The sequence below is a fragment of the Misgurnus anguillicaudatus genome, chromosome 19 (assembly GCF_027580225.2).
Source record: "Misgurnus anguillicaudatus chromosome 19, ASM2758022v2, whole genome shotgun sequence".
NCBI classification, from domain to species: domain Eukaryota; kingdom Metazoa; phylum Chordata; class Actinopteri; order Cypriniformes; family Cobitidae; genus Misgurnus; species Misgurnus anguillicaudatus.
The window spans coordinates 24,620,935-24,636,056 of record NC_073355.2 but is presented as its reverse complement, the minus strand read 5'-3'; the positions used below and the strand labels follow the sequence as shown (position 1 = coordinate 24,636,056).

Sequence of the window (15,122 nt, the reverse complement as noted above, 5' to 3'; positions counted from 1 at the left end):
TTTACATATGGTTATGGTTGTCTGGTGGAAGAGTTTGAGAGGAGAGAGGGGCATTCCTCCCGTTAGACGTGAGTGGAAAGCCACCGTAAGGATAGTGTTCTGTCTATCCGGCGCATAAAGCACATCATATCCAAATGTTTTGTGTGATTGGTTTACGTTTAGACCAATGATTTTAAACTTCAGACAAGCCCCTCCCACGAGAAGGAAAACGATTGTCAATTATGCCCAGCCAGACTCTGTCTATGAAGCGAAGCAAAATAGCAGAGGATGGTATTACCAGGCTATGGGGTTGGGGTTAGAACGACTTTCTGTTACATAAAATTACATCCTAACCCAAACCCAACTCTAACCCTAACCCCAAGCGACAATGGTTTAAAAATCAGAAGACAAAAAGTATAAACCAATACAGACATCCTAACCCAAACTTGAACTCTAACCCCAAGCAACAATAGTTTAAAATCAGAAGACAAAAAGTATAAACAAACTGACATCCAAATCCCAAGTCTAATCCCAACCCCAAGCGACAATGGTTTAAAAATTGGAAAAAATTTGAGTAGTTACCGTCCAGAAGCGGCATGATCCTGCCGATCGTCGCATAACATGACGGCATCACCTTCCGGGATTCCCTTTCGTCTATATCCGACGCTGAGGGATTAGCATGAAAGCAACGGAGTTACCATTTCGTCGATATAGTGACGCATAGGGGCACCCTTCGCGTCTTCATACTGACGCTGAAGGCGTTTGAACATGCTTCAGATTTTGACGCCTTGGGTCCCTGATTGTCCAGCTAAACTGTACGTTGTGATTGGCCTGAATACCTCTGACGTCAGCCGGAAATGTGACGCTCCTTACCATGTTTGAAAGATTCGGTCACAATGCAATGCTAACAGTAGTTAATTTAAAGGCTGTGAGTCTGAAGCGGGAGAAATTATGATTATGTCGATCTTGTCTATGTCAACAAGCCCGGGAAGTAAACTGTTGCCTGCAATCCGTGTGTTTGTTGTAGTCCAAGAAAAGAGATTTGCGTTGAAGATGATAACTCACGTCATCATTTACTTAGGGGTTTGTACCTTTTGCATATTGTTAACATGTACTAACACACTTACACACCAAAGGAAAACGTGAATCGGACAACACACTGTAAAAAAATTGCTGCAATTACGCAGCTGGTTGCCAGTAACTAACTGTAGAAGATAAAGACTAAAAATGTCTCGTATTCATTTAACTTTGATCAAACTGTTGCCAGTAAATAACATAAATGTAACATCTACAGTAAGTTACTGGCAGCTAGTTGCTACTCAATAATACTGTAATTTCTACAGAAATGTTTTTTACAGTGCAGTTGCCCTTTAAATACTGTATGTATATGTATATTTAATGTACAGCTGCAGTTTTAAAGCACCCCAGCCCATTTTATATTTCACACAGATGTGAAACGGTAACATTACAGTGTAAGCATACTTTATTTGAAAGAAAAAAAAAACTGCACAACTGACAATGCATCCATCTTTACTGATCATTGTGAGTTGTGCAGCTGTGTTTACTTTATAAACATCTTTTTTAAAGAAAGATATTATGGAGTTGTGGATGTTTTTTGCCTCATTTGAGAAGAGATTGGTGGATGTCTCAGCTCGCACGTCTGAATTATTTATCCTGGTCAGTACATTTACAACCATAGTGCTGTATTATCCACTTATCAAACATTCACTCCCACACAACATTTTAATTGCTTTATAATTTAATGGGCTTTGTGTGTTGATGGCTTAATATCTTTGAAGAAACAAGGGTGCTGTCTGTTAGCACTGTGAAGAAAGGATACATTGACTGTAATCATCTTATCGTAGCACTGTAAAAAGTAATACCTAGATCTAACTTATAAAAAGTGAGGCAAGTGACTGCATGGGAAGTTTTAGGTTGAGTCAACTTTCAACCTTTTTTAAGTATATTGAACACACTAACATTACTTAATATGAATGCAATAAAATTGAGTTGAGTTAACTAATTGTGCTAGTATTACTCAGTTAGATAAACCTTCTTTTCTTGGTACAGGTAGCGTATTTATGGTTAGTTGTTGTTTTTTATGCCGTCAGATGAGGGCTAGAAACGTTTATTCAAACAACACACCCACTCAGTTTCGTTTTGGGCAGCTGTAAAGCGCGACATACTTCAGTATGCAGTCTATGCACAAGCACCAGTCTTCTGAACAATGGTAACTACAAAACTCAAAGAAGAAACAGAAACTCTTCCAAATATCGAAGATAAATGAACATTAAACACTAACAAGTCTTTCTTTTTAGTTAAAAACAAAACAAAAAAAGTTTCAATTCAATTTTCACTCTCCAAATGCAGTCCCATGCAAAGCATGCTGGGAACTGCAAGTCCACTGCCTAGTTAGTTGTGTTTACTCAAATAATTCATGTAGTTTTAACACAAAATTAATAAGTTAATTTCTTTCTTACAAATTTAAATCGATTATAGATAATAAAATTAAGTTGAATTTACTCAATAATGTGCTCATTTAGAATCAATCAATTTATTCCAATTTTTATTTTATTTTAACTCATATTTTGATTAAAAAAACAAGAATTATTTTTTTTTTAATACAGTTTACTCAATTTATTTTTTTTAAATCTACTAAGGCACAGAAACATTTTTTACAGTGTTATTGTTTGAATAAGTCGCAGCTCCAGCAAGAAACAAGAGAGGTGTGGAATACAAATTTATATACATCTTGTATGTTTTGTCTTAGAAAATACGATAAGTACACTAGCAACTTTTCTTCATTACAAATTTATTGCAAATATAGAAATAGATCTTTTGTACAGAATTTGTGGTGGAGAAAATGTAGGATGAAAATAAATGCAAGCAAACCATAGAGGCTTTTTCTTACAAAGAAATTGAGATCCATTCCTTAAAGTAAAGAAAGAAAGAGGCAAAGACATATACAGCTGATTTAGAGGGTAAATCCGTTGAAAAGTTTCTGGAAAATTGATTGAACTAATTTTAAACTCAAATCTTGCATTTAAAATTCAACTACCAATGTCAAACTATATATCTCTCAGAAACTGTTCTGTGTGCTGCCATGGAAAAGCTTTGGTTCCCACCTGCAAGTTTGACTCAATGTTAACTAAGAAAAATATCAGAAGCTTTTTTCCCACCTCTCTGTCTTCTGCTTCACAATCATACAGTCTACTGTTAAAAGTATTTCACATTTTTTCCACATATACGCATAAACTGGAGATGTAAAAACCTTTGGCAAGAGTCTCTCTTCCTTAAATAATCAATCCAGGTTTCTCCAGTCAGAGAATGACATCTTCCATAACCTCTAGAGATTACAATCTTCTGAACAAACCACCTGGTCTCTTACACAACCAGTGTGTTCCACCCATCAGCCTACTTCTCAGAAATACTGAAGCCAATGTTTGCTTTAGCATTGATTCACCGAGCCGCCATGAAAGGGAAAATGTTTTTATCTGATGTTTTCAGAGGCAAGGGCTACCACGAGACACCTGCAAGGTTAATGTGGTGGATGTGCTGTATACACTCATTTATTGATCTGGAGTCTGTTGGGTGGCACTGAGTTCTGCAGTGGATGACCTGAATCACAGTTTGCTACAGTTTCACATTGTGTTTTCAAGATACATTTGATGTATAAACCCACAAGAAATAAAAAAGTGTTTTTTTGTTTGTTTTGGCACTAAACACAATCGACCAATGCAACTATTTTTTGGCAAGTGTAGAGCAGAATACAAAGCTTTCCCAAGGCATCGTTTAGGCAGATTGCTTAAAACTGTACTGTATATAATAAGCTTTTGATTGACGGCATAGATTTGGACCACAGACAATGGAAGAACCTTAGCGTTACACATCTTGGAGGTATAAAACACACCTTTAGCATAAACCCTCAAAATGTGGTAAATTATTTGACATATTTAAATGCCTAGTTTGTACGTTTCCACTCAGTATACACAACAATATAATTCTTCTCTTGAAAAATACAGGAAATCATGCAAACGTAACAATTTGTTCAATTTCACTTCCCACAGTTTCAAGATTTCTGATCATTGCATTTCCCCACCAGAAAAAGTTTGAAACATAATAACAATAAATAGTAAGATAACTTTAGCTCGGTGACAAAAACAGCTTTGAACTTTTTACAAAATTTGTCATTCACAAATATAACTTTTTCTAACGTTCACCTTTCCAGTCGTCCTAAAACACGAAATCAAATTTGTGAAACAAAGGCATGAAAAAGAAGACAGAAGCTATAAATTGTCACAAAATTTCCTGAGCCTACAGGTGAGGGCTCAAAGAGACAAAAAAAAAACAGCCAATCGCATGCCAACATCATGTAAGGGACTCGAAGCTCTTGTCGACCCATCAGGCTCATTAGAGGAGTGTTAAAATTGACTATAGATTGAAATTGGGTAGATTCAACATCATGAATAAATCACCACCTTCACAAACACCTACTGTAATGTCTACCCACTTTACAATGAGCTTCAAAGTCACAGAAGGACTGAATACTCAGTACCAATTGATATATAAAAGCACATATGAACACATGCATGTGTTTCAACTGAAAACAAAATCTGTTCTTTGTGCTGAAACAGTTTCTGAAGTGCTTTTATAAAGACTGAGGATCAAGATAGTGTTAATTGAGAAATGAATGATGGAGGAGGATGAGAAGTATTCAGGATTAGCTGGCGTTCCCCCCAGTGTAAATCGCTAGGAAAATCCTAGCCAGCTCTTTTAATTTCCTTATTCTCACGTCTCTTAAGCATTTCTCACAATTTCCGAGTGTGTGATACGGTTAAGCCCTATTCAGAATTAAACCGTCATTTACATTTCAAATTTAAAGTGAATTTTAACTAGGATTGCAAACAGGACGCAGAACTGTAAATGAAAGTTAAAGAAATGATTATACAGTATGTGCATTTTTTCAGAAACATTATCAGGATGAAGCAGCTTGCTTACTCCATTCAATTCTCTCTCAAAATCCAATCTCACTGTCTCTCTCTCTGATCTTGAGTGTTTAATGTTTCTCACTCTGAGCATTTCAGCTTATTCAGTGTTAACTGCGCATCTTCACTCATCTCTATACAAGTTCTGTATAATGTAAAGACTGATGCCCTAATTAGGTTACCAAGGCCCCTGGGCTGAATGTTAAAGAAGAGCAGCGATGTGCCCTTTTATTGTCTTTTCTGGTTCTGTTCCTCCATCCTCCACTCTCGTCGTACTTTCTAACACAACAGCATATTGACAAAATTCTGAGGACTGTGTATGAGAGTGAACAAGCAAGCGGGAAACGAGAGAGGGAAAACATGGCCACTTGACACTGTGGGGCTCTTCAGAGCAAAGAAACAGATAATGACTGAAAAGCTTTCTAAAAAGTGGAATTATCTCGACTCTAGAATCCTCCAGTGATTTACTCCAGGCTTCCTTTGAGCTCTGAACAAAGACAGGTGCAGCAAATGAGGAGGTCATTTAAAGTAGCATCTAAATGTGTTGATAATACATACTGTAGTGCGGTTGCTCCAGTGGTGTATAAATTTTGTGGCAAAATGATGACGAACAAACGATATTTTAAGAGCTTGGATGCAAAACCCTCTAAGTGCGTCTGACATGTTTTCTTGTAAATGAGCATTTATATCAGGCTTTTATGGTTAGGTTCAGTAAGTTCACTTGAATGGCAATGAAAAAGTTATTAGTCAGTAATTTCAACCCATTCTTATGATGCGTGTATAAATAGCACGCCGTGTGAAAAGTCGTTCAATACGTAAGGATTAATTGATGACAGGCCGTTTTAATTATAAGAAAATAATGCACACCCAAGGTGGTAATGTGTCGCGAAGTGGAGTGCTGTTACACCGCGGGTGTGCATTATTTTCCAATAATTCAAAGGACCGAAGTCAATTATTCTGCATACCACGGTTACCAAAAACATTGCTCTGGTGCATATTTTTAAGACATTTGACAAGTTAGGTGTGCGGTTTACAAAAAAATAATCAACACCCACGGAACATTTCTCAGTCATTCCGAATAAAGCATTCAACAGACCCGTGGTATAAATATGCCTAACTCCAAATTTGCATGCATAGTCCTTCACGTTCACTTACATTGTTAACCCAGATATTGTCTTTATTAAACAATGAAGTAAACATCACTTAATATTTTGTGTTTTGAAGCCAAAGCTTAAAAACGTTTAGTTGATTCAACTTTTAAGCTTGCAAAACCCATTAAACTAAAACATTCAAGTAGAATGAACTTAAAATTACTAGTTCATGTTGTGAGGAATACCCATAATCCTTTGCGCCTGAATATTTTGATTATTTTCAGCTTTTTCTCAGAATAAAAATTGATATTTTATAAAAACGAAATATTTGTTAATAAAATGTCATATAGGTTCAAGCTCTTATATTATTGATGTCGTTTGGTTGTAAATGATAATTTTGTGAAGTCACCGTTCAGGTGATCAGTGTTTCCGTACATGAACCCTGTTCTATTGTAATTCTCTCCACAGTACTGATGCATGTCACTGTGTCAAAAACACAGTTTTGTGTGCGTTTCTGTGCAGAATTTATTCAATGATTGACTTCAGTCATTAATTTTGTGTTATAATACCATTTATAACATCAAAAGTAATGTAAAGTGCTAAAATTAAAGTTATATGCAACCGGTTCCCTCGCAAATTTCTAGTAATGTCAACTAATCCGGGTTAAGAGTGCAGGAGTATTAGAACATAAAAACATTGTCTATTCAACTTAAAATTGTTGTTAGAACAACGTATGTGTTTAAGTAAACTTCACTTAAAGTTGTTAAGTAATCATTACTTACATTTTTTAGGGCAACAAGTTTGCTTAATTTTTTTAAGTAAACTCAACTTATCCGGGCTTACAGTGTAATACGACGGGTCTTTTCATGTCGTTCAATGTATGGGTTTTTGAATGTTAATTTTTTTACCATTGTCGCTTGGGTTTTGGGTTACAACTTTTTGTTCCATAAAATGACATCCAAACCCCAATTCTAACCCTACTCCAAGTGACCATGGTTTAAAAATATGCACACAAAATTGTAGTTTGGCGTAAGTATTGCGTAAGTACGTTTTTTTGTATATGACTTTTCACACGGCGCGCCATTTATATGCACCTCATGAGAACAGGTAGGTAATTTAAATGGCTTTTTTTCACAAATCTCACTTTAGTCATTTAATTGTTTTTTAACAAATTTGACTGCTGCAAAACCCTCTAAGTACATAAAAAATCTCCACTTCTAATAACATCATTGTCCTTTTTGCATAAAGGTAAAAGGCAAAAAAATTGGGTCAATATCCTAATATATTTAGTATGTGCGCCATCGTTCAGCCAACTCTTTATCCGTGCACTTAGAGGACTTTGCGGTGTTTAACTGATTCTGCCAAAAAAACAGTATTTCTGAATGGCCTGAGGCTGGGATTAACTGTATTTGAAGCAAGATTATTTAATGAATGTATAATATGTGCCAAGAGCATTCTCATTTTGACAGAGCTGGCATTTAGCGGGTTTTGCATCCTGAGCATTTGGTCCTGAGTAAATATGAAGCTTATACAGAGACTATATTCTCATAAAAGGAACTGCTTTAAAATATGTTCATTACAAAACAAGAATGACAATACAAATATGTGAACCTTTAAATACAAATCAACCTTCAATTCGAATGAAATAATGGATGAGGGATTTATAATAGGAACCCCTTACGTTTCGCTTTCAGTTAATTACCTGAAAAAAGTATGGACGTTTGATAAAAGGCCATAAAATATGCGAAAATCGTCTTAAAGCATTAAATCACATTTGTTTTGCTTTCTTCAAGCCAATCTGTTTCTATAGTGCCTAATACTAAAAGGAAGCTACAGTAAAGAGCTTAAAGAGTAAAAACTGCTGTGGAAGAGTAATCCACTTTACGCTCAGTGTAATATAGCTGAAAGCTGACAATGATTAATGTCAAAATATTTTCTCGAGTACAACTCCCCAACCTACTGAAGGTATAGAGAAATGGCCCTCCAGGTGCTTAATGGCATTAGCTTGTGTAAATAAGCAATTAAAGCATGTCGTTTTTTTGATTCATTATAACACTGTCATATATTATACCTCATGTAAAGAATACAATGTGAACTCTACGCAGGCCACCAAAGTGTTGGTAGACCACTATGTTGAAATGTGAACCAAAGCTGATGCCATTAGTCAACGTCACACTCAGCCAACATGAAAGTACACAGAGCGGCTGTTGGTGCCACATGATTAAATGTTGAATTTATAACATGAAATCATGTTGACAGTGAATCACGGAGCAGGGAAATCATGAAACACTTCAGAGACAAACATGCATAATACTACTGTAAGAAACAAAACCCTGACACCAACCATCCACAGTCATGAGAATGGGAAAAAGATACCAATACTTGTAAAATGACACTTTTTAGTTGTAAACAAATTAATTAACAAACATTATTTGTCTGTGCTAAGTAATCAATGATTTGTCAAGCAAAGATTTATAAGCCAAATAAATAAAATAATGAATCGATTATAAACAAATGAAGTCAGATGAGTATATTACAGGGAGCCATTAAGGTCTGATAATATTAAAGATGTGACTTGATGGAAAGAGACCTTAACTTGAAATAAATAAGTTAGTTTGTTTAGCCTGAATGAATGGGAAAACATTGATGTTGAATCAATTTTGCCCTTAAGCAGGAAAACACAGAGAAGAGTCACAGTCTTACTCCTCCAGCAAAGAACTACAAAAAAACATGAACTATACATTTTCTTAAACAATTCATATATAACAGAAAAACCCCAACGTGTGTCATGCCCATTGTATCATTAATTCTCTCTTGTTAAACAGCCTTCAGATAATAACAAAAATGGCCGACAAGCATTTGTACAGGATCGTGAAGTCTTTTTCTTTTCATTTTACATTTCACTCTTTGTCAATGAGAGGAGGCACAATAAAAACCATATCTAAAAACATCCAGCTGGGCATTAGATTGTACTGTTATAAAAACAAAAGTCTTTCTTGATTGACTGTTCATGTTTAGTTCCTTAAGACCAATTCGAGTGGTCGCGAAGTAAGTTCACAAAGTAAAGATTTTGTCACAGTAAACCTCCGGTAACAGTCCTTTATGGGTCCATTTCAGTTGTCTGCAAACGGTTTGTCCATTTGGAGTCTGTTCTATCTATATGATCTGTATGTAATGTCCTCTTTAATGACAGTGCACTAAGAATTCACACTGCTGTTATAGCTGCTACTGGTCCCTCATATATGAACCGTCAAGGTTCCCGTAACATCCAGACTAAAAAAAAAATAAAAACTGAAAACTCCAGAAAGAGAGAACAAAGAGATATAATGCCTGAGCACATGTCTGATGTTGGCAGGTATCGTTTAGATCATGCATTCGCAATAAAAAAACTGTAAATATGATAAGATTGATGAAACATGAACACATATTTACAACAAAATCCCTCTATAAATAAGAGATACGGTCTGATTTACAGAATATAAACAAAACAGGACAAAAAATGTGAACAATAAAGTCTTTTTCGTGATTGATTCTTACTAATGGACCCTTTTATTGAAGGCACAAAAATACCTGATGTGGAATACACAGGGCTTCTACTAATCTCTAATGCTCACCCCATATATAAGAACCATTTACCCAAAGATTTCCAAATGGTATGTCTTTTCTAAAAATCTTTCTCTAATTCCCAAGCTAACATGCCCATAACACAGTGCTGTAAATATGTGCTGAGGAATAAGGTCAAAGTTATGGCAGGGACGTGAAGAGGGATTTTAGATTTACATTTCATTATAAAGTAAACACCGTTAATTTTATTTTATTCGCCTGCTGGATACCTCAACTGTCATTTCATACTTATGAGAGAGCATTGTAAACGCATGTATATTTTCCCACAGTGCCGCTAATCTAATTTTTTGGTTTATTGGTCCATGAAACTGTAGGTTGAATGTGTTTGCTGAGAGAGTGATCTCTTTTAATCAAATTGGAGGTCTTGGCTGCTTACCGCTGCTCACTAAAAGATATAGCCTTGTTAACTGCTAATTAGTTAGTTTAATCTAACTGAACATTAATAAAATAATGCCTGATAGGAGGTGCTCGAGGGAATAGTATTTGCCATCTTTACAATGAATCACACCATTAATACTGTATCAAACAACCGCATGAAATTAAAAGTCTTAAAAGATCTATATTTGACTTGAAGTGTTATGTGGCGAAGATCTTTAATAAAACATCAAGGACATGAACCTTGAAATGTGTGGCCTATTAATGCTTGTGAGAATCAAAAATATGTATTAATTCAGAACAGCTTATTTTTCTTAATGTGAGAATATTGGATTTAAATGTTTCCAATAAAAATAAATAAGAGTAAACAATAACCAAGAATCATATATCAGTTTTAAAGTCACGCCTGTTAGATGTCTAAGCTGTCAGCTGTTTCCTTCCTTACGAAAGGAAACTAATGGACTAAACAAACTGACCCTGGGCCAGAGAAACAGAATACATAAAACTCTGCTGCCAACTTCCACTTTGTGCTCATGCTATGATACAGGTGATAAGGTAACCTCGGCTAAGGAAATGCTATTAATAATGCATCAGAAAAGAACAGAGAGTATACGCACAAAGCCGGACTTGTTAACTCTAAAACAGACTTATGCATTTTCACTGAACCTATGGTCAGTAACGGTATTTTCAATGAAAATCACCCCATGCAGTATTTATGTCATCCTGCAGAGCACTGCAAGTGGCTGCCAAATGCTTCAGACTATTCCAAAGCTCCCCTGGGAGTTTCTTCTGTTTTATTTTATTTTATTAACTTTTTCTTCCCTCTCCTTATTTTTCACATGAGGATTGCTATTGAAATGTAAATTTGTTTGCCCTGCACACAGCCTGTGGAATAGAAGGGGGAGACTGCTTTTGACAGGTTTGTAGAAAACCAGCACATCTTTTTTCCCTCGAAAATTACACGCATGGACTCGCACATTTGAGAACAAATGAATGTAGTGCCCTGTGATTTGAGTGGAAGTACTAACAAAGTGATTCTTTCTCAGGCTGAATGAGGAATCAGGTTACAAAGGTTTGTTCAAATTGCTATGAATAATAAATACGCAGATGATACCAAGTAAAATCAAATCATTATTATCGACAACTTATATGGCCACCAGATCCTTTCACTGAGTATCACAATTGTTAACCCACCATCCAGTCAACATCTCTGTGATTGCGATCTGATGTGTTGTAGTGTATTAGAATTTGTGGATCAGGCTCTCTTACTCTCTTTCTGGCTCATTGACGACGGCTCATGCTGTACAAAAATAGTTTAAAACACCTTGTCCTTAAACCCTGACAAGCATAACTCTATCATGCGCACTGCAGCTATAACCCAACAATCCTCACTGCAGTTGCTCTACCGGTTTATCAGGCAGTGAAGGAGACCTGCGATGTGTATCCACGCAGTTCCACAGATTACAGCTTTTGCTGTGCTGACACACCCTTCCAGTAGTCAAGGATGTCATGCAAGTCCTCCCCCTTGGCAAACTGGACCTTTTTACGCAGTGCGTTTCCAGCCGTTACATAACAGGATTCTTCGCGTGGACCCTTTCTATGGGGACGAAAGCGCTCCCAGATGCGCAAGGTGCTCTCAGATGAGTACTCTGGACTAGAAGAGTAGCCAGAGTAATTCTGGTGTCGGGGAGAGAGTTGAGAGTAAGAGGCAGCGTCTCTTTTGGTGCGTGACAATGGCTTCAGAAATGACACCCTTTGGGCTGGGGAGTCATGAGTGCCCTCGTAGTATAGAGCAGGGACGGAGTGACGATGCTCTGCACAGTGGTAGTCTGGGTGCACCTCCAGGTGCTGCTGTAGGGCCATCCCATCTACAGTGCCACCATCAATGCCACAGCCACCACCACTGCCTACTAAAGGGAGCCTTTCCAGGGGCTCGCCACACCCCACAGGGCTGTTCTTGTCTGGATACTGGCAGGGGTCTGGGCTGAGAGGCTCTGGAACATCCAGGCTGTAAACACGACCTCCCTTCCCACTAGATGGGCGGCAGTGCCTCTTAGAAGCGGAGACTATTACGGCAGCATCTGCACTCATTTGTCTTTGAATAGGTCTAACTGCATTGGCTGGGGGAGGAGGGCGGTATGGCGGTGACACAAACCCACCCCCTGTAATCCCAGGTCTCTCAGAGAGGGGAGCTGAAAAGGGAAGTGGAGGTGGAGGGGGGATTTTGGGGGAATGTAGAACTTGGCATGTATCATTGGCACTAGTGGAAATGGGAATCAGTCCTCTGGTCAAGGACGAGGTGGATGTGGGTGGAGGAGAAGTGGGACCACTTGTGGCAGAAGTGGTAGACGCTACAACGCAGTCCAGCTTGAGAGCATCAATGCAGTTGTTAATTATCTGGTTGACCTTGTCAACTTCCATGGCAATGGTTGAAATTTCTGATGCTGATCCTCGGCCATCATCATCAGAATCATCACCAAAGTCACTTCCATCATCTTCCCTGAGGTCTTCCTCCCGCAAACCATGCATCATAGTTCCATCTCTCCCCCTATCATCCCCTACTCCAGATGTCCTAATATCCATGTAGTTTCCCTTATTGGCCATGGCCTCAGAGAAGGCAGTAGCCATTTTTTCTACTTGAGGGATGGAGGACAGGCGTGACGAGCTAGTGTTGGCAGAACCATGGCCAAGCATGGCAGAGCTGGAAGAGGAGGACATGGGTAGTTTGCCATGGTGATGCTGATGGTGGCTCTGCTCATGGAGTTTTTGAACAGCTGTGGGATCATTTGCAACAGCAGCTGCAACTTCTGGTCCATAACGCATTTCCAGAATGGTTTTCTTTACACAGATGGATTTCTCTTTCTCTTCCTGTCTGCGGCGTCTTCGCAAGCAGTAGTAGACAAAACCGAGAACAATAAGCATTCCAAAGAGACAGCCAACAATTGTCATGATATAATGAGTGGTGGTGGAGGGTGGTGGCATCATGTCATCTGGGTTAGGAGCTCGGGTAGAAAAGTATAAACATGTGTGGTTGTAACGTTGTGAATTCCGTATAGACGCCACACAAAAGGTGTAGTTGGTGTTTGGTTTAAGTTTATTAAGGGTGATCATCTCCTTTTTATTCTTTAAGTTTGTCACATCTGACACAAAGCTCTGATTGTACTGCACAAGGATGTACATTTTGCTGTATGGCTTTGGAATCTGAATTAGAAGAGATGCAGAGGAAAGAGAAACATGTTGCAGTTTGATGCTGGGGCTAAATGCATTGTCAGAGGAGGAAGAAGTTGTTGGCTGGTGGTATGGCCCAAACTGGTCAAACATGTCGGGTCCCACACCTGAGGAATCAAGATCGGGTGGCAGAGAAGTCATTCCAGGGATCAGCACTCCATCTCGGCACACTGAAGAAAGAATGTAACGAGCACTACGTCCATGTCCTCCAACAGGATTTAGCAACGGATAACCAAACAGCTCCCGCGGGGTCTCACACTGAAGTCGATCGTAGGTATGTGTGACATTATTAAAGGCCTCCAACCAGGCCAAGAAGCTGTAGAGCTCACAGCCGCAGTGGAAGGGGTTTCCGGCAAGCTCACATCCCATCAGTCTGCCAAGCACAGTGAAAGTAGATGGGTCCAGGCGGGCTAGCTTGTTGGATGACAGGTCCAGGTTGCTGAGACTGGGAGATTCCCAAAATGCATTAGTGGCAATGACCTCTATGAGATTATGCTGCAAGAAAAGACACTGCATACGTCCAAGACCTCGCAACATGCCTTCGGTCAGGTTGGTTAGCTTGTTATATCCAAGTTGCAGCACCTGTAGATTTGCTTGGCTTGCAAATGCACCGTCTTCGATGTAGGAGATTTCATTCTTTGTGAGGTTGAGGTCAGTCAGGTTTGTAAAGCGACTAAGGGAGGTGAAGAAAATTGCTTTGATCTTGTTCTCATTAAGCCGCAAGTCGTGTACTGTGTTGTTGATGTGCTGCGGGATTGTCTCATATGGTGGTTGGTTCTGGCTGCAGATGGCCAACCACACATAACCCTTATCCCCCTCGATGAGCCAGCAGTCGCCTCTGACCAATGCTGGCTGGTGTAATATCAAGATAAAGGAGAAAAAGAGGAAAGTGGTACAAGGAGGAGGGAATGCAGTCAATATGCTCTTCATGTTGGAAGATGAGTTTAAAAATGAAGGAAAAGGAACAAAGGCAAGTATGTGTGCAAGGCTGGATTCTACTGTGAGTTTGTTAATGTAAGTGGTGAAAATATTTTGCACGCATGCAAAAATGGATCTGTTTCTGGGAGGTCAAAGCTGTACGGTTGTCATGGTTTTTCATAATTTCCTCATATTCCCTTCATGTCCGATTTAGCTGCATTGATGCGTGATGCATTTTTGACACTGAGCTTGAGTTGAAGGACAGCTTCTCCGTCAAACCTGCCAAAAGAAAGAAAATACATACGGTATGAACAATAGCTAAGAAAAATGGTTTCTCAAGTAAAATGATTAAATACTTTTACATAATCCTTGCACTGAATATCACATTTGTATAAACCTAGGATTTAAAACAGCATTGATAAATGTAACTGTTTATAATTGAAGAGCGTTTATCAAAATGTGAAAACCGAGTAAGTCATCACATTTACCGAACAGATCATTATAATTTTGCCAAAACACAAAGATTCATACTGATAGCTTAAATTTCACATTTTTAATTATGCAAATAGGGTAAATCATCGCAATAACAGACATAAATATAGCAAATAAACTTGAGTATAACATTCTATTAAAAGTTTCAAGCCATGGTTGGGTAAAATATGAACAAACTTATAAAAGCATTATTTTATAAGCCACTTCAGTTTCTCACTTGTATCTCAAATATTCTGAGTTAACTACTGTAGAGTTTGCATGTCTTTAATAAAACATGTTAAATTTTCATAACAAGCTGCAAATAATGAGCTATACAAGTGTGGTCAGCATGATTTTGGGAAGGAAAGACCTCTGAATCTTCTTATAAAATACAATTTGGACCATTTTTAGACCAGCAAATCATTCATTAGTTATAATGCCGTGGTAGAAG

General features: G+C 38.1%; 1 protein-coding gene and 1 long non-coding RNA gene across 6 annotated transcripts in view; one reads left to right on the top strand and one right to left on the bottom strand.

Annotated features, from left to right (window-relative positions):
• LOC129436014 (uncharacterized) overlaps positions 1-15,122 on the top strand; it is a 65,016-nt gene that overhangs the window by 27,339 nt on the left and 22,555 nt on the right. The window lies entirely within an intron of this gene.
• Positions 8,435-15,122, bottom strand: part of elfn2b (extracellular leucine-rich repeat and fibronectin type III domain containing 2b) — a 107,243-nt gene continuing 100,555 nt past the window's right edge. For all 4 annotated transcript variants that reach the window (XM_055193766.2, XM_055193764.2, XM_055193765.2 and 1 more), the window contains one exon: positions 8,435-14,479. In XM_055193766.2, the coding sequence (XP_055049741.2) occupies positions 11,516-14,212 (2,697 nt within the window). In that variant the 5' untranslated portion in view covers positions 14,213-14,479 and the 3' untranslated portion in view covers positions 8,435-11,515. The remainder of the gene's footprint in view (positions 14,480-15,122) is intronic.